The 20,411-nt window shown below is 37.3% G+C and overlaps 1 protein-coding gene across 2 annotated transcripts in view; it reads right to left on the bottom strand.

Annotated features, from left to right (window-relative positions):
* The window catches only part of NUP62CL (nucleoporin 62 C-terminal like), a 104,421-nt gene that overhangs the window by 5,529 nt on the left and 78,481 nt on the right, over window positions 1–20,411 (bottom strand). Inside the window, exon 11 of one of the 2 annotated variants that reach the window (XM_045068316.1) lies at window positions 19,350–19,358. The exons of the other annotated variant lie outside the window; for it this stretch is intronic. Within the exon in view, the coding sequence (XP_044924251.1) occupies window positions 19,350–19,358 (9 nt within the window). The remainder of the gene's footprint in view (window positions 1–19,349; window positions 19,359–20,411) is intronic. 2 annotated transcript variants of the gene reach the window in all.

The following is a 20,411-nucleotide window of genomic DNA, read 5'->3' as shown; positions in this document are numbered from 1 at the left end:
ATCCATTCCTGATTAAAATGCTTCAAAGTATAGGGATAGAGGGAACATTCCTGAACTTCATCAAATCTATCTATGAAAGACCCACAGCAAATATCATCCTCAATGGGAAAAAGCTTGCAGCCTTCCCGTTGAGATCAGGAACATGAAAAGGATGCCCACTCTCACCACTCTTGTTCAACATAGTATTAGAAGTCCTAGCAACAGCAAATCAGACAACAAAAATAAATAAAAGGTATCCAAATTGGCAATGAAGAAGTCAAACTCTCTCTCTTCACAGATGACATGATTCTTTATATGGAAAACCCAAAAGACTCCACCCCCAAACTACTAAAACTCATACAGCAATTCAGCAACGTGGCAGGATACAAAGTCAATGTACAGAAATCAGTGGCTTTCTTATACACTAACAATGAAAATACAGAAAGAGAAATAAGAGAATTGATTCCATTTACTATAGCACCAAGAACCATAACATACCTGGGAATAAACCTAACCAAAGAGGTAAAGGATCTGTACTTGAGGAACTACAGAACACTCATGAAAGAAATTGAAGAAGACACAAAAAGATGGGAGACCATTCCATGCTCTTGGATTGGAAGAATAAACATTGTTAAAATGTCTATACTGCCTAGAGCAATCTATACTTTTAATCCCATTCCAATAAAAATTCCACCGGTATTTTTCAAAGAGCTGGAGCAAATAATCCAAAAATTTGTATGGAATCAGAAGAGACCCCGAATCGCTAAGGAAATGTTGAAAAACAAAAATAAAACTGGGGGTATCACGTTACCTGATTTCAAGCTCTACTACAAAGCTGTGATCATCGAGACAGCATGGTACTGGCATAAAAACAGACACACAGACCAGTGGAACAGAGTAGAGAGCCCAGATATGGACCCTCAACTCTATGGTCAAATAATCTTCGACAAAACAGGAAAAAATATACAGTGGAAAAAAGACAGTCTCTTCAATAAATGGTGCTGGGAAAACTGGGCAGCTATATGTAGAAGAATGAAACTCGACCATGCTCTTACACCGTACACAAAGATAAACTGGAAATGGGTAAAAGACCTCAATATGAGACAGGAATCCATCAGAATCCTAGAGGAGAAAGTAGGCAGTAATCTCTTCGATATCAGCCACAGCAACTTCTTTCAAGATATGTCTCCAAAGGCAAAGGAAACAAAGGCAAAAATAAACTTTTGGGACTTCATCAAAATCAAAAGCTTCTGCACAGCAAAGGAAACAGTCAAGAAAACAAAAAGGCAACCCATGGAATGGGAGAAGATATTTGCAAATGACAGTACAGACAAAAGGTTGATATCCAGGATCTATAATGAACTCCTCAAACTCAACACACACAAAACAGATAATCATATCAAAACACGGTCAGAAGATATGAATAGACACTTCTCCAATGAAGACATACAAATGGCTATCAGACACATGAAAAAATGTTCATCATCACTAGCCCTCAGGGAGATTTAAATGAAAACCACATTGAGATATCACCTTACACCAGTTAGAATGGCCAAAATTAGCAAGACAAAAAACAACATGTGTTGGAGGGATGTGGAGAAAGGGGAACCCTCTTCCACTGTTAGGAATGCAAGTTGGTGCAGCCTCTTTGGAGAACAGTGTGGAGATTCATCAAGAAATTAAAAATAGAACTTCCCTATGACCCTGAAATTGCACTACTGGGCATTTACCCCAAAGATACAGATGTCGTGAAAAGAAGGGCCATCTGTACCCCAATGTTTATAGCAGCAATGGCCACGGTCGCCAAACTGTGGAAAGAACCAAGATGCCCTTCAGCGGACGAATGCATAAGGAAGAGGTGGTCCATATACACTATGGTGTATTATGCCTCCATCAGAAAGGATGAATACCCAACTTTTGTAGCAACATGGACGGGACTGGAAGAGATTATGCTGAGTGAAATAAGTCAAGCAGAGAGAGTCGATTATCATATGGTTTCACTTATTTGTGGAGCATAACAAATAGCATGGAGGACATGGGGAGTTAGAGAGGAGAAGGGAGTTGGGGGAAATTGGAAGGGGAGGTGAACCATGAAAGACTATGGACTCTGAAAAACAATCTGAGGGGTTTGAAGTGGCGGGGGAGGTGGGAGGTTGGGGGAACCAGGTGGGGGGTATTAGAGAGGGCACAGATTGCATGGAGCACTGGGTGTGGTGCAAAAATAATGAATACTGTTATGCTGAAAATAAATAAAAAATAAATTTAAAAAAAACTCAAGGTGCATTATGGATCTAACTTTAAAGGAAAACTGTATTTGGAAAATAAAACACAAATATCAATCAGTTGATGAGCAGATAAGCAAAATGTGGATGTCCACACACTGGAATGATACACAGCAATAAATGGAATGAAGTACTGATATGTATTCCAACATAGATGATCTCTCAGACCATTTTGCCAGACAGCAAAGGCCACATATAATATGACTCCATTTATATAAACTCTCCTGAAAGTACAAATCTCTAAAGATAGAAAAAGTAGACTATTGGCAGGATCAGGGATCAATTTCTAACAAGCAAGAGGGAATTTTTTAGGGTAATAGAAATGTTTTCTAATGGACTGTCTAATGTTTGCACAACTCTGAGTTTTAAACAGCCATTGTTTAAGATGATAGATTAGTGTGTTTAAAACATTTCCTAAAAATCACTTGCACCTCCCAAGAAGATTCTGGTAAAATTGCTTCTAGCCAGTCCTATTCTGTGTATGGGACAGATGTTTTCTTCATCTAAACCTATTTGCAAATATTTTAGGTAAAGATTAAAAGACATTCATATAAAGTTATGAAAATAAGTGAGTTGCTCATTAAACCCTAACAGTGCTCTTCTATAATTATTTAAAGTTACACATATAAATTTTTTTAAAATTTTTAAAAATTTAATTTACTTATTTGACAGAGAGAGATCATAAGTAGGCAGAGATGCAGGCAGAGACAGAGGAAGGGAAGCGGGCTCCCTGCTGAACAGAGAGCACAATGAGGGGCTCGATTCCAGGACCCTGAGATCATGACCTGAGCTGAAGGCAGAGGCTTAACCCACTGAGCCACCCAGGGGCCCCCACATATAAAAATTATTAGATAATACTAAATTCATGGCTAAAGGAAACAATGTACTTTCATAAACACTGCTATAGTACAACTCTTATTTTCCTTTTAGAAAAACAATTGGGGCAGTTGGAGGAAAAAAACATCTTGAAAAAATGGTCAAAAGATACAAATAAGCAGCTTAAAAAAGGAAATACAGACTGCTTATAAATATTTAAAAATGCTCATCTTCACTGGTAACCAGAAGAATGCAACTGAACAATGGAAATATTTTCACCTATAAATTGTAGAAAGGAATGATGACTGTGGTGGTAGAATGCTAAAAGGATTTGGAATTAGCAGAATTAGGTAATTCAAAGAAGTGGTTAAAGTGGGACTGTAAGCAGTAAGAGGCAGATCTCTCCATTCCGCCTCATCTGGGTAATTCTCCCTACCCAAGCCTAGCAGAGGACTTATTGTTTAGAAAGGGTAAACCAGGTGGTTGTGGCTCAGAGTCACCAGGGAGAGCTGAGGACAAGGTATCTGTACCAAAAATATAAGTGAAAGTTTGCAAGGGATAAAGTAAAAGTCTACAACCTAAGCACTGAGCTCCAATCCCTTTTTTAACAGCCCCAAGAACACTGGCATACCACTAGGTTTATTAGTCTCTAGCCAAAAGCTGAAAGATTCTTCTTTGGAGAAATGACCAACTGAAGAGAAGAATCCTAAAAATTCTAAAAGTAATGGCTGGAGATCCTCCAGTAAAAAGGTCTTGCCAAATTATCCTATAGTAAATTAGCAAGATCCATCTACAGTTTAATGTCTCATTCTTGAATATAAATAGAAAACCAAGAATCACCAGAATGTTGAGGAATCTCTTTAATATAAGACAGACCAGGGACACTTTGGTGGCTCAATAGGTTAAATGTCTGACTCTTGGTTTAAGTTCAGGTCATGATCTCAGGGTTGTGGGACTTAGCCCCATGTTGGGCTCTGTGTTCAGCACGTAGTCTGCTTGGAATGCTCTCTCTTTCTCTCCCTCCCTCCTCTGACTCCTCTCTCTCTCTCTCTCCTCCATAAATAAATAAATAAATAGAAAGACCAAAAGACTAAAACAAAGCAAAGATAAAGAAAGCTGGAAGACAGAATCCAGGAAAACTAAAATATTTGTTTACGATTTTTTTATTTGAGACAAAGTGAGAGCATGAACGGGGGGAGGGGCAGAGAGAGGGAGAAGGTGACCCCCCACTGAGCAGGGAGCCTGACATTGGCTCAATTCCAGGACCCTGAGACTATGACCCAAGCCAAAGGCAGACACTTCAGCAACTGAGCCATGCAGGTGCCCCAGGAAGAATAAAACATTTTTAAAAATCAGTAATATCGTCAGAGAGAAGACACTGAATCCATGAAATAAGAACTGGATGCTATTTAAAACACACACACACACACACACCATAAAACAGTACTACAAGCTCTTGCGAACTAAAAAGATTTAAAGGAAGCAAAGATCAGTAGAAAGACTGGAATAAAAAGCTGAGTACTTATCTGAGAAAATTTAACAAAAATACAGCAGAAACCTAATTCCAGAAAATTCCCCCAAACTGACATAAATCACTTTCTTAATTGGAAAAGCTCACTGAATACCATCTCAGTGGATGAATTAAACCTACATGGAGGCACATCTGAAATTTCAGTATTGTGGGGAAGATCTTGAAAACTTCCATAGGGGGAAAAAACATGAAAACGAAGGGGTCACATTAAAGGTTTAGGAATCAGAATGGACCTCAAATCTAGAAGACAATCAACAACATTTTCAAATGCTTAAGAGAAAATTATTTCCAAGCTAGACTTTTTTAAAAGATTTTATTAATTAATTAATTTATTTGACAGACAGAGATCACAAGTAGGCAGAGAGAAAGGCAGAGATAGAGATGGGGGAGCAGGCTCAACACTGAGCAGAGAGCGTGATGCAGAGCTTGATCCCAGGACTCCGGGATCATGACCTAAGCCAAAGGCAGAGGGCGAGGGCACGGCAGGTACCCCCTGCACATCGGAGCACTGAGCCACCCAGGCGCCCTCCAAGCTAGACTTTGATAGCCGATACTATCAGTTGTTAGGGTAGAATAAAGACCTTTCCCCAAAGAAAACCAAAAAAGTAACTTGTTTTTTTTTTAAAGATTTTATTTATTTATTTGATACAGAGAGATCACAAGTAGGCAGAGAGGCAGGCAGAGAGAGAGAAGGAAGCAGGCTCACCGCTGAGCAGAGAGCACGATGCATGGGGCTCGATCCCAGGACGCTGGGATTATGACCTGAGCTGAAGGCAGAGACTTTAACCCACTGAGCCACGGAGGCGCCCCGAAAAAAGTAATTTGAAAAGACACAGGCACCTTTATGTTTACTGTAGCATTATTCACAGTAGCCAAGATGTGGAAGCAACCCTAATGTCCATCGATAGATGAACAGATTTTTAAAAATGTGGTGAATATATACTCTGGAATATTACTCAGCCCTAAAAATCCCCTGAAATCTTGCCATCTCCAACAACATAGATAGTCCTAGGGTATTATGCTAAGTGAAATCAGTCAGAGAAGGCAAATATCATACAATTTCATTCATATGTGGAATTTAAGAAACAAAACAAATAAAAAGAGGAGACAAACAAAAAACAAGACAACTACAGAGAACAAACAGGTGGTTGCCAGAAGGCAGGTAGATTGGGGGGCCAAGGTGAAATAGATAAAGGGGATTAAGAGTATACTTACCTCTTTTTAAAAGATTTTATTAGAGAGAGAGTATGAGCAGGGGCAAGAGCAGAGGGAGAAGGAGGAACAGGCTCCTTGCTGAGCAGAGAACCCAATGCAGGTCTCAATCCCAGGACCCCAGGATCATGACCTGAGCTGAAGGCAGTTGCTTAAACAAGTGAGTTACCCAGGCACCCCAGGCATCACTTCTCTTGACTGAGCACTTAGAAATGTATGAAATTGGGAGGGTATGTGCTACAGTGAGAAAAAAAATGTATAGAATTGTGGAATCATTGTATTGTACACCTGGAACTATTATAACACAGTATGTTAATTATACTTGAAATAAAAAAACACCTCAGATACGTAATATCTCAAAATACTTATTTCCCATGCCTTCTCTCAGGAAGCTGATGAAATACATGTTATACTAAAACAAGGGAATAAACCATAAAAAGGGAAATATAAGAGCCATGAAAGAAAGAAAGAAATAGATGGAATACAAGATTGCTGTAGAGGGAAGAACCTAGCTGAGTAGTAAACCAAGAGAGCGATACCAGATAGTAGATTAGGGATTCGGGATTAGAGGGATTACAGGGTCTGGGAGAAAGGAATCCAAGAAGGTGAAATTGATGGGTTTAAAGAAAAAGCACCTATCAGAGAATGAACTACTTACTGGTAAGTATATAGAAAATTTAGCAAATGATGAAATAAACTTCAGAGGAAAACAGAAACTTGTAAAGAAGTAAGATAGTGGTGCCTGGGTGGGTCAGTTGGTTAAGTGCCTGACTCCTGATTTCAGCTTGGGTCATGATCTCAGGGTCCTGGGATGGAGCTCCACATTGGACTCCATGCTCAGTGGGGAGTCTGCTAGAGATTCTCTCTCTGCCCCTCCCCCTGCTCACTCACTCTCTCTCTCAAATAAATAAATAAATAAATCTTAAAAAAAAGAAAGAAGACAATATAATATGCTATATGGCCTGGCTGTAAATAAAATTTATGCAATCTTAACTCAAAACAATAAATACTGTTCTATGTGTAATTTATGATATGGTTATATTGGTAAGATGACAGAAAAGTGTGCTTACATGCATATACTTATATGCTTCTATAAATGTAATATGTACATATACTGGGGGGCAGTATGGTGGTATATTGTACTGCACACACATACACATGTACACAAAATGAGGGTGGTATAAAAGAGTTAAATCCTTACTTCCCATTTGGGGAAGCCAATACAGAAGGCCTAAAATGGAAAAGCTAAAAAGTAAAGTATACATGGTATTTAGAGATCTAGAAATATTAAAAAAAAACCCAGCTGAAATAATTGAAAATGATTGTTTCTAGGGGTGGAAAACAGGGTATGGAGAGAGAAGCTGATGTTTTTCATAAACCTTATTTAAAAACTTTATCCTCAGTGGGTTAAAGCCTCTGCCTTCGGCTCAGGCCCTGATCTCAGGGTCCTGGGATCGAGCCCCGCATTGGGCTCTCTGCTCACCCCTCTCTCTGCCTACTTGTGATCTCTGTCTATCAAATAAATAAATAAAATCTTAAAAAAAAAAACCTTTACCCTCTACTTTCAAGGTGGTAGATGAAAAAGACCTGAAATAAGGCAGTGATAGTAATCCACTGAAAAGAAGATTCAGGAGCTATTAAGAAGTATAATCATCATCACTTACTGAAAGAAATAGAAATAGTCTACCATAAGTCCCTGAGCAAATAATAGCAACTGTTAGCTGAGAAAAAGAAAAGTTGAAGGAGTTGGAGTTACTGATCTGGGAGGCCCAGGAGAGAATGAAGATAATGAGTTTAGCTTTACACAAGTTTAATTTGAGGCGCCTTTGGGGTATCTATGTGCAGATGTTTGTTAACATAGAGCTTTATAATGCAAAGTAAAAGAACCATAAGTAAAACTGATGGTTAGAGATGACAACTGAGGTTTAAGAAGTGCTGATATTCAGAAGAGCCTTAAAAGAGAACACTATTAGAGATAAGGGGAGGTCTCAAATCAATAATCTAAGTTCCTACCTTAAGAAAATAGAATATGAGCAAAACAAACCTGAAGCAAGCAAAAGGAAGGAAATAATAAAGACTAGTTACTAATGAAACTGAAAACAGGAACAGTATAGAGAAAAATCAATGAAACAAGAGCTGATTCTTTGCAGAAAAAATTAATAAAAATTGATTAACCTCTACCAAGACAGAAAAAAATAAAAATAGAGAAAACACAAATCACCAATATAAGGAATGAAACAGGGCAGATCACACAAATCCTGTGGTCATTAAAAGTATCAAAAGGAAATCCTAAGAAAAACTTTATGCTTATAAATTCAACAACAAAGAATTGTACCAACTCCTAGAAAACCATAAATTACGCAAATTCAACCAAGATAATCTTAGGAGAGAAGGAAACAAGCCATAACTGACTCTTTACGCAGGGAACAAACTGAAGATTGATGAAGGGAGGTGGGTGAGGGGTGGGCTAGATGGGTGGTGGGTATTAAAGAGGCCACTTGTAATGATCACTGGTGTTGTATGTAAGTGATGAATCACTGAATTCTACTCCAGACAGTAATGTTGCATTATATGATGACAAAACTTAAATTTAAAAAATGTATCAATGCAATCCACCATATCAACAAGTTAAAGAAGAAAAAAAACACACGATTATATCAATTGATGCAGAAAAAGCATTCGACAAAATCCACTATCCATCCATGATAAAAATCCTCAGCAAGTCAGGAAGAGCACGAAATTACCTAAACTTGATAAAGAACATCTACAAAAAGTCTACAGCTAACTGTACTTAAAGTGAAAGACTGAAGGCTTTCCATAGAAACTTAGGAACATGACAAAGATGTCTGCTTTCATAACTCTTATTCAACATAGTACAGGAAGTTCTAGCCAGTGCAAAGTGAGGAAAAGAGATAAATGGCATACAGATTGGAAATGAATAAATAAAACTTCCCCTATCTGCAGATGATATAACTACCTATGTAGAAAATCTCAAGGAATAAACAAAACAAAACAAAAATTCCTAGATATAAGAAGTAAGTTCAGCAAGCATACATACAAGAAAGGCTAAAATTAATAAGACAGGGAACAACAACGTTGGAGAGGATATGTGGAGAAAGGGGAACCTTCTCACACTGTTGGTGGGAATGCAAGTTGGTACAGCCACTCTGGAAAACAGTATGGAGGTTCCTCAAGAAGTTAAGAATAGAGCTACCCTATGACCCAGCAATTGCACTACTTTGGGGTTATTACCCCAAAGATACAGATGTAGTGAAAAGAATGGGCACCTGCACACCAATGTTCACAGCTGCAATGTCCACAATAGCCAAACTGTGGAAAGAGCCGAGATGTCCTTCAACAGATGAATGGCTAGGGGCGCCTGGGTGACTCAGTGGGTTAAAGCCTCTGCCTTCAGCTCAGGTCATGATCCCAGGGTCCTGGGATCGAGCCCCACCTCAGGCTCTCTGCTCAGCAGGGAGCCTGCTTCCCATCCACCCCTCTGCTTGCCTCTCTGCCTACTTGTAATCTCTATCAAATAAATAAATAAAGTCTAAAAAATTAAAAAAAGATTTGGTTCGTATATATTCCTCAGCCATCATAAAGGATGAATACCTATCATTTACATCAACATGGATAGAACTGGAGGGTATTATGTTAAGTGAAATAAGTCAATCAGAGAAAGACAATTATCATATGGTTTCACTCATATGTGAAGTATAAGAAATAACACAGAGGATCATAGGGGAAGGAAGGGAAAACTGGAAAACTGAATGGGAAGAAATCAGAGAGGGAAACAAACCATGAGAGACTCTTGACTCCAGGAAACAAACTGAGGGTTGTAGAAAGGGAGGTGGGTAGGGGAAGGGGGTAATTGGGTGATGAACATTAAGGAGGGCACATAATGTGATGAGCACTGGGTATTACACACAACTAAAGAATCACTGAACACTACATCAAAAATTAATGATGTACTATATGTTGGCTATTGTATTTAAATAAAAATAAATAAAAACAAATTGCATTTTTATGCACTAGCAATGAACATATGAAAATCAAAGTTTAAAACACAATATAATTTGTAATTACTACAAATAAAATAAAATAGTTAAGTATAAATCTAATAAAACCAAAACATATATAATGTGGATGCTAGGAGTTACAAAATGCTGGCGAATAAATAAATGGTGGGCTATGCCACACTCATGGATGGAAAGATTCAGCATAATAAAAATGTCAATTCTCCCCTAAACTGATCTACAGGTTTAATATAATTTCTATCAAATCCCAGAAAATTTTTATTAGAGGGCAAAGGAATTAAAATGGCCAAAATAATCTTGATGAAAAAAAATAATGTGAGAGGAATCCCTCTACCATATAGTAAGGCTTACTATACAGCTACAATAGTGAACACAGTGTGATATTAGAGGAGGGAAACACATATAGATCTATGGATAGAGAGCCCAGAAATCCATATGCCAAACTAATATATGAAAAAGATGCAAAAGCAATTCAATTGAGGGAGGACAGTCTTTTCAACAACCGGTGTTGAAACAACTGGCTACCCATAGGCAAAAAAAAAAAGGAAGAAAGAAAGAAAGAAAGAAAAAAAGAACCTTGATCTAATCCTCACATCTTAAAGAAAAACTAACTCAAAAATGGATTACAGCCTTAAATGTAAAATGTGGAACAATAAAACTTGCAAAAAAAAAAGGAGAAAATCTTTGGGATAGAGTACTAGGCAAAAAGTTCGTAGATTTGACACCAAAAGCATAATCCATTAAAAAAAATGGAGAAATTCAAAATTAAAAAACTTTTATCCTATGAACAGCTCTGTTAAGAGGAATAGACAAGGGGCACCTGCGTGGCTCAGTGGGTTAAAGTCTCTGCCTTCAGCTCAGGTCATGATCCCAGGGTCCTGGGATTGAGCCCCACATCGGGCTCTTTGCTCAGTGGGGAGCTTGCTTCCCTTCCTCTCTCTCTGCCTGCCTCTCTGCCTACTTGTGATCTTTGTCTGTCAAATAAATAAAATCTAAAGAGGAATAGACAAATGACAGGCTAGGAGAAAATATCTTCAAACCACAGAGCCAACAAAGGACTAGCATATACCCTAGAATATATAATAAAGTCTCAAAACATTAAAACAAACGAACAAGGGGCATCTGGGTGACTCAGTAGGTTAAGTGTCTGCCTTCGGCTTAGTAGTAGTGAGTAGCCAAAAACTAGAAACATCCCACATGTCCTACAACTGGTAAATGTGTAAAATAACCTGTGGTGCATACGTGCTATGGAGTAGCTGACTAGCAACTAAAAGGATCGAACCATTGATACATGTAATTTAGATGGATTTCAGGGGAACTACACTGAGAAAAAAAAAAAAAGCCAACCCCATGTGGTTATATGCTGTACGATTCCATTTATATAGTATCTTAAAATGATAAAATTTTAGAAATGGGTGAATAGATTGGTGGTTTCTAGCAATTAGGAACTGGGTTAGAGATGTGGAAGGAAGGTGGGTGTGGCAATAAGAGGGAAATAGGAGGAATTCTTATGGTAATGGAACTGTTCTGTATTTCAACTATGGTAATGCACACAAAAACCTACACATGATAAAACTGTGTATAAGGAAACACACACAAACGCAATACAAATAAAACCAGGAAAATCTGAACAAGACAGATTATGCCAATGTCCATGTCCTGGTTGTGTTACTGTACTATAGTTTTATAAGACATTAGCACTGGGGAAAACTAGGTAATGAAGAAATAGACCTCTGTATTATTTCTTCAGCATTGTAATGTACAATTAACTCAAATTGTAGAATGTGTAAAAATGTCAAGGATGAAGACTAACACACACAAATAAGGTTTGGATTCCCTACCTCTTTTCCCAGAAGTGCCTGTTCAACAGGCACATAATATGACCCCCAGTTTACATGATGTGATAGTTTTAACAAATCTGTTCTCACTATTTAATATGTTGGCCATCTTTTTAGCTTTATGATCTAGGTTTCCTCATTACTGCATGCCTGTTAAGCTAGAGCCATATATTAAGGTTTTGTATTCAGTTAGGATGCTGTTTAAAAGTAACCTTGAAATTGCAGGAGCTGAATATAATTAAGGATTATTTTTGATTCAGAAAGGGGAAGAACGAGATAGGAAGGGGGCAAGGAAAGAAGAGAGAGAGAGAAGACACTGTCCTCCTATTTGTCTTAGCTACTTTTAAGAAGATTCCCAGCTTATTAAAATTGAAGTAACACTCAGAATAAATATACTTGAATTCTCAGTACTATGGTCTGATGGGAAGAAGAGTACTTCTAGAGAACAAAGCTCTCATCTGTGCTATGGGAATGCTCGTCCCAGTCTTGCTACTGACACATTAAGTTGGTGATGTGGATACTCTGCTTGTGTATAGCACTACCCCTCACACAAAATTAATAAAATATACATTTCAAGGAAAGGCATAAAAAGAAAAGATGGTGAAGGTACCCTGAATTCTTGGATACGACATGGCAGAAACAAGGTAGTAGAATTATTACATTACATCCTAAGTGGTCCTCAGACAGTTATCCTATTGAAGTATCACTTACTATTCAAGCCTCATTTCAATTCTACTTCCTCCAGGAAATCAACTAAAGATTAGGTTTCTCTTTCTTGCTGCCTCCACCCCCCCACACTTTGAACCTGTTCAAGGCAGTGCACCATTCATGTTTATACCTCCTACACTGATTAACAGTGCCTCAGCCCATAACAGGTGTTTTGTATTTAAGAGTCACAGCTATGCGGTTTTAACTTGTATCTGAGAGAACACATTCCCATTAAACTGTACTTCAGTTTTCAAAATGGCTATACCTATTACCTTATTTGAGTCCCACAATATCCATCAGGATAGAGAGAATTAAAAAGTCAAGAAGGTAAGGTTCAGTAGCTTCCCAAAGGCCAAAGCTCATGAAAAATGATATCAGGATTCGTATCTTCAGACTCCCATCTATGAGTGCTTTTTCTATTACAGTGTGCCTGTTTGTCAAATGCTGTGAGGGGTTTAAAGAAAAAGTACTATGCTGAGCTAATAACTGGCTCCACAGAATAATGCTATTCGTTGTCCTTTCAAACACTGAAGTGCTCAAAATAAGGCAGGCCTATCTGAACCCCATCTAGGGAGAAATTTCATCAGTGAAATACTATCAGGCCATTTTATCTATGAGATGGTCATAGAGCATGGCCCCCAAAACAGCATTATAGTAAGACACCAGCATATTTATAGTTTTTAGTCACTAAAAGGAAGAAAATTGCTTTGGAGAAAATTCTGTATATCTCACAAACAATATAAATCCAGCTATTTGAGAGTGATTTAAATCATGTTACATATAATTCATCTGGGGAGGCTCTCCAGCTGAGGAAATTCACTTGGGCACAAAATGTACATAAACAGGATTAGTGAGAAATCTAATTTTGCAGATGCATTGAGTGTATTTCACATCTGGATTTACATATAGAAAAGGAATTATAGAAGTGGAGCTCTGAGAATGTTAACCATCACACACTATTTCCTAACAGGAGCTGAAGACTTCATCATTTTTAACCTTCGTACCCTAATCTTACCTACAAAAGATTATTTAGGATCAGGGAACAATAATGTGACAATAAATCTATCTTGTCTGTAAAGGGTGGTGGAGACAAGGAGGCAGCTCATTAAACAATGGAAAGACATAAAATACCTTTAAGTTAACTGCAATGGGAAGAAGCAAGTACCTGTCTCTGTTGAGTTCAAGAGACCCTTAGAGTGAGTAGCCACATCTCTGGCAGATCAAGAGCATTTGCTTCTCAAGTATCTGAAGTGGAACACTACACTCCAGAGCACAACAGATGACCTCACTGATCAACCAATGTCACCAAGACTTCTCAAAGAATTTAAGAAAAAGAGGAGGTAAAAGAAGCCACCTTAACCAGTAAATCAGATTTTATTTTATTTTTAAACGATTTTATTTTATTATTTATTTGACAGGCAGAGATCACAAGTAGGCAGAGGCAGGCAGAGAGAGGAGAGGCAGGCAGAGAGAGAGGAGGAAGCAGGCTCCCTGCTGAGCAGAGAGCCCAACTCGGGGCTCCATCCCAGGACCCTGAGAACATGACCCGAGCCGAAGGCAGAGGCTTTAACACACTGAGCCACCCAGGCGCCCCCTCAGATTTTATTTTAGAGGATGAAAGACAAAGAAGATATTTTATTTGGAATTCAAAGGCATCTTTTAGCATCTCAGCATTTGATGCTCTTCAGATACAAGAGGGATGAAAGTAAACTAATAAAAATAGTTTTAAAGCATTTATCTGGACCAAGCTTCTTTAAAAAAATATGGCACTGTTAAATACCATACTGCATATTTGAAAGTTCCTAAGAGGGTGCCTGGGTAGCTCAGATGGCTGGGCCTCTTCTGCCTTTGGCTCAGGTCATGATCTCCAAGTCCCAGGATTGAGTCCCATGTTGAGCTCCCAGCTCGAGGGGAATCTGCTTCTTCCTCTCTCTTTGCCTCTTCCCCTGCTTGTGCTCTCTCTGTTTCTCTCTCTCTTTCTCAAATGAATGAATAAAATCTTTTTTAAAAAGTTTCTAAGAAAGCAGATATTAAAAGTTGTCATCACAAGATTCTTGTGATGAGAAAAAAACTTTTTTGTAACTATGTAAGGTGACATATGTCAACCTAATTGTAGCAATCATTTCACAATATATACAAATATTGAATCATGGCACTGTGCACCTGAGAATAATATAATGTTATATGTCAAATCTACCTCCATTTTGTCTTTTAAAAAAAGGTTTAAAAATACCCAACCCTGAAAACTCTAATTTAATATAGTCCCCTCAAATAATAAATATTAACATTGGGTAAAAATGAATTACAACTGTGACATATCACAAAAAACTGCTTCTCTGAAATGATCCTAAAGGCATTTTATTCAAGAGTTAGTCACACCACACTAGATAACTGAGAATGTTTTACAACAAAAAGGAAAAACTAGGTGATCGGAGACCTGGTGCTAATGGGACTGTCTTTTGGAAAGAGCACACAATTTCTTATGGCATTTTTACTTACTCCAAGGAGTCTTCCCTTTCTTCCCTAAATAGCAGTCAAAGTGTTGTGAGTGGCTATTAAATAATTATGGGGTTATAACCCATAAGAGACTGCAAAGATCATGGGTGAAATATATGTTAGTTGTGATACTTTTGGCCACCTCACCAAAAAAGCAAAACGCCATGAAAATACTCAAGGAACTTCTAAATAATGATAAGTTTAAGATTTTTATGCTGTCCACCCTTCATTGTGGCATGTGATAAATATTAATGTTATAGACAACGGTTTGGTATAAGGAGAAACAAAAAATGTCTGTCCTTCACCCCTACTTCCCCCACTCTCTAAGAGAAGGAGCTCCATATATTTAAAATGAATAGCAAATTAGCCCAGATTGATTGTCAACTCTGTCCTAAGTGGTCCCAGAAGAGCTGGAGCTGCTGTAGTTTCAGTGACTGCCAACTCAGAAGACAGATGTGTGACTGCAGCATTGCCATCAAGCAAACCTTGAAATAAGGCCATAAATTTATACAGAGAAAGACAAGAGAGGAAAGTGGTATTTAACTGTTGCTACTCTTAACTCTCAATTATCTATCCTGATCAGGAAGAAAGGGGGCAAAGATAATGTTAAAAAATGGATGACTATCAAATTTGAGAACAGGTCAGTATCAGTACATGTTCAGACATTCCCTGACTCAATGCTCTTGTACTTGTCTCTGACCACTTTCCAGCTCAGTTCCATCACAGTTCTATGGAGGTTAGAGGGAAAAGGGGGCCTGCTTCTTCTCTATAATTCCCTCCTGAATACTGAACAGTTGATTGGACAGTGCAATCTTTAAACATATTTAAAATATACTGTGTGGTTTCTAAGTCACTTTTAAAGATAAGCCAATTCTTATGGTAAAAACATGATCCTATTAACATTACAGTTGCTATGTCTTACAATAGGAAAAAAATTCATACCAATGTTAAGGATATTCAATCACAAAAACATTTCCCAGAAACCTTTTAAAATACAGATTTTGACATTAAAATCATTTTTAAAAACCTATATAGTTATGGGCATCTACCTGCAGCTCAGGTCATGATCCCAGAGTCCAAGGATGGAGTCCCGCCTTGGGCTCCCTGCTCAGCGGTGAGCCTGCTTCTCCCTGTCCTTCTGCCCCTTCCCCTGCTTCTGCTCACTCTCTCTCTCTCACAAATAAATAAACTCTTTAAAAAACAAAACTACACAGAGATTTTTCTTTAGGAAAAAATATATTATTTCCATTGTTAAAATGACACATTAATTAGTTTTTCTAGAACTATCACTTGCCTGTGAGTAAAAGGACTTGTTGAGAAGTTTAACCTTAAACTTCTCAGTCCACAGACCATTTCAGCAGATATGATCTCATTAACTATTAAAAAGCAAAATGAACCATGCCCACCACCAAAAACAAAACAAAACTCTCTTAGTATAATTGAAGCCTGACACTCTCCATTACTTAATCATGTTATTTCCTGATATGAAAAGGAAAGATTGCTTAGGTGGGAACAGCAAAAAGGACTCCACAGCATCAGGAATTACTGGGCTTTCCCCCCTCTTCATCATGACCTCCACTTTCTCAGTTGAGAACCTAGGCGAAACCTCATTGTGTCTCCAGCTCAATTGAATTTTAAGCAAAAAAGTAACTCCCAGAAATCACTACTATCCAAAGTCTTACTCTTTTTACCCTGTATTGACTAGGAAATTTACCAAGACACTTAGAAAGTATGTCCCACACAAAGTACTACCACTATCATACTTGGAAAACCCTTCTCCTCTAATGTTGGTACATGATTAAGATTTTTTTTTCCACATCCAGTGATGCCTACATTAGAATTGTTTTGAGAGCATAAGGAGAAAAAATACTGTTCTGGTAATCAGGAAATTTGGATTCTGGGCCTAGCTTTGCCTGTAACTGTGTGTTCTTAGAGAGGTCATTTAACCTGTCTGGGCCACAGTTTCTTCATTTATATAAAGTAAGTCCTCTGCAGCACTAGCAACCTTAATTTTATTAGTAGGAAAGCACTGGCCGAGAGCCTTGATATGTTACTTATGACAAAGAAGATCCCAGCCAAGAGAAAAAAAAATTACTGTTATCTCTCTTTACAGCATATTTACATTTTGACATCCCCTAACTCTACCCAAGATGCACTGCTTATTGTAGGAAAACATGCAACATACAGAAAGACAACAGAGTCAAACTTTGCATAATCCTATTCCTCAGTGTTTTCTAGTCACTGACATTCTCCCACATCTTAGCCATTCTTACAACTTCTTCAAGGTAAGTAATTTTCAGTGATAATCTTCCTGGAACTGCCTCCTAGGCCAATTTAATAGCTATCTTTCGAATCAAATGGCTTTGTTTTCTTTCTTCCCCCCTCTCTCTCCTATATACACAGTAATCTCTGATAACCAGTTCTGCCACTGTTACTTACTGACTGCCAACCTGGCCCAGGCACTGCTTAAGGAAAGTTCAACATTGTTTCTTTTAGTCTTTATTCAAAAAAAAAAAAAAACCAAAACAAAACAAACAAAAAAAAACACCAACCCTGAAGGGTAAATATTCTCCCTCATTTTTCAAATGAGGATATAGACTCAGAGAGATTAAGTAACAGTTAAGGTCACACAACTATTAAGTGGTAATGCCTTGACTTGAACCCATCCAGAAACTTCTCACTATCAGGTAATGAATACTAAGGCAGTATAGAACTCAACTCTGTTAAGTTCTATAGAACTCTGATTCAAAAGAGTTTAGAAAAGGATAGTTTCTATAGCAAGTTGAGGATGGTATAGGTATGTCTAGAAGGGAAAAAAGGTAAAGAAGTTCAGGGTTGATGACCTCTATGAATGAAGAGAATGAGGATTCTGGAAATGAGAAATGAGAAAATTTGTATTATTTTCATACTATGTCTTCAAAAAGAGTAACAACTGATTGCCTAACTAGCCTCCATTTATCTCAATTACTGAGGTCTCACTAATATTCCATATTTTAGGCAAAAGTCTATAGAAATTATTTCCCCTGTATTTTTATTTTAAATCTACAGAATGTTGAGAGAGTAGTAAAAAATCACAAACTTGTATATCCTCTATGTAGATTATCCCCCGTTACTATTTTGCCTCAAATTGTTCAATCTCTTTCTTTTCACAAGATTTTTGTCAAACCACTTGAAAGAAAACTAGACATGATACTTCTCTAAATAATGCAGCATACAGCTTCTAAGAATAAAAATGTTTTCCTACACAACCACAGTAACACATGTAAAAAAATAAAAAATTCATTAATATCATTTAATACACAATTCTTATCCAGTTTCCCCAATTGTTCTAAATAACATCTTCTTGAGAAAACATAGGTGATATGCTCCTTGACATTGGTCTTGGCAACTGTTTTTTGGGGTCTGACTCCTAAAGCAAAGGTGACAAAATAAAACAACAACAACTACAACAACAAATAGGACTATATCAAACTAAAAAACCTGCACAGCAAAGGAAACCATTAACAGAATGAAAATGCAACCCACTGAATGGGAGAAGACATTTGCAAATGATATATCCAATACAGGGCTATTACCCAAAATATATAAAGAACTTATACAACTCAATACCAGAAAAACAATCCAATTAGAAATGGGCAGAAGACATGAATAGATATTCTTTCAAAGAAGACACACAAATGGCCAACAGATATATGAAAAGATGCTCAGCATCAGTCATCATCAGGGAAATGAAAATCAAAGTCACAATGAGATATCACCACCACCTGTCAGAATGCCTATTAGCAAAAAGGTAAGAAATAATAAGTGTTGGAGAGGACGTGGGAAAAAAAGGACCCTCATGCACTTTGGTGGGGCTATGGGGATATAAGTTGGTGCAGTCACTATGAAAAACAGTATGGAGGTTCCTCAAAAAACTTAAAAAAAGGACCACCAATGATCCAGCAATTCCAGTACCATGTGTTTATCTGAAGAAAATAAGAACACTAATTTGAAAAGATAAACATGCCCTATGTTAATCGCATCATTATTTACAATAGTCAAGATATGGCCCTAATCTTTAGTGTCCATTGCTGGATGAATGGATAAAGAAGATTTGGAACATAGAGATGAGGTAGGTGGGGAGATGGGTAAAATACATGGGGGGAATTAAGAGTACACTTATCATTATGAGCACTGAGTAATGTATAGAAATTGTTGAATCACTATGTTATACACCTGAAACTAATACATCATTAATTATACTGGAATTAATTTTTTTTTTAGAAAAAGATGATTTGGTATACACACTACACACACACACACACACACACACACACACACACACAATGGGATACTACTCACCCATAAAAAATGAAATCTTACCATTTGTGACAACAAGGATGGAACTAGAGGGTATTATGTATGCTATGTGAAATAAGTCAGACAAAGACAAATACCATATCTCACTTATATGTGGAATCTAAAAAACAAAACAAATGAACAAACAAAAAACAAAACTCATAAATACACAGAACAGCACAGTGCTTGCTAGAGGGGAAAAGGCAAAATGGGTGAAGGGAGTCAAGAGGTACAAACTTCAATTATAAAATAAATAAGTCACAGGGATGTAATGTACAGCATGTCAACTATAGTCAATAATACTGTAGTATATATTTGAAAGTCGCCAAGAGAGTAAACACTGAAAGTTCTCATCACAAGAAAATGGGTTTTTTTTGTAATTCTTTATTTGTAACTAGACTTATTATAATGATCATTTCACAGTGTATATATTGAATCATTATGTTGTATACCTAAAACTAACATAATGATATAGATCAATTATACCTCAATAAAAAATAAGAAGAAAGGAAGACAGGCAAGGAAAGAAAGGAGGAAAGAAAGCAAACGAGAGTGAGAAAGAACAAAAGAATGAAAGAAAGAAGGAAAGAAGAAAAGACAAAAGAGAAAAATGTCTTCTTGGTTCTGATCCAGTATCCAAAATTAACATAATAGACTTAATTGTTATGTTTCTTTTAATCCGAGACAATCCCCTTAACCTGGTTTTGAATTTTTTTGTTTCCCATGACTTTTTTTTTAAAGATTTTATTTATTTATTTGACAGACAGAGATCACAAATAAGCAGAGAGGCAGGCAGAGAGAGAGGGGGAAGCAGGCTTGCTGGGGAGCAGAGAGCCCAATGTGGGGCTTGATCCCTTGATCCCAGGACCCTAGGATTATGACCTGAGCCAAGGCAGAGGCTTAATCCACTAAGCCACCCAGGCGCACCCCCCATGACTGACTTTTTTTAAAAAGTCCCACATGTTTAACATGTGTTACACATAGAATATCTGATTATTTTCTTGTGATTTTATTCAGTTAAACTTTTTTTTATAAGAATACTACATTATCTTTCAAAATATCTCACCTATAGAATATCTGATTTTTTTATGATTAGATTCAGATGAACCAGTTTTGATAAGAAAATTACATATATGATATTATTTATTTCTTATCATGTCAGATCAAGAGGCAC

The sequence above is a fragment of the Mustela putorius genome, unplaced genomic scaffold (assembly GCF_011764305.1).
Source record: "Mustela putorius furo isolate JIRA1106 unplaced genomic scaffold, ASM1176430v1.1 tig00003901_pilon_pilon_pilon, whole genome shotgun sequence".
NCBI classification, from domain to species: domain Eukaryota; kingdom Metazoa; phylum Chordata; class Mammalia; order Carnivora; family Mustelidae; genus Mustela; species Mustela putorius.
The sequence above is the reverse complement of the archived record's forward strand: the minus strand, read 5'-3'. Positions and strand labels throughout refer to the sequence as shown.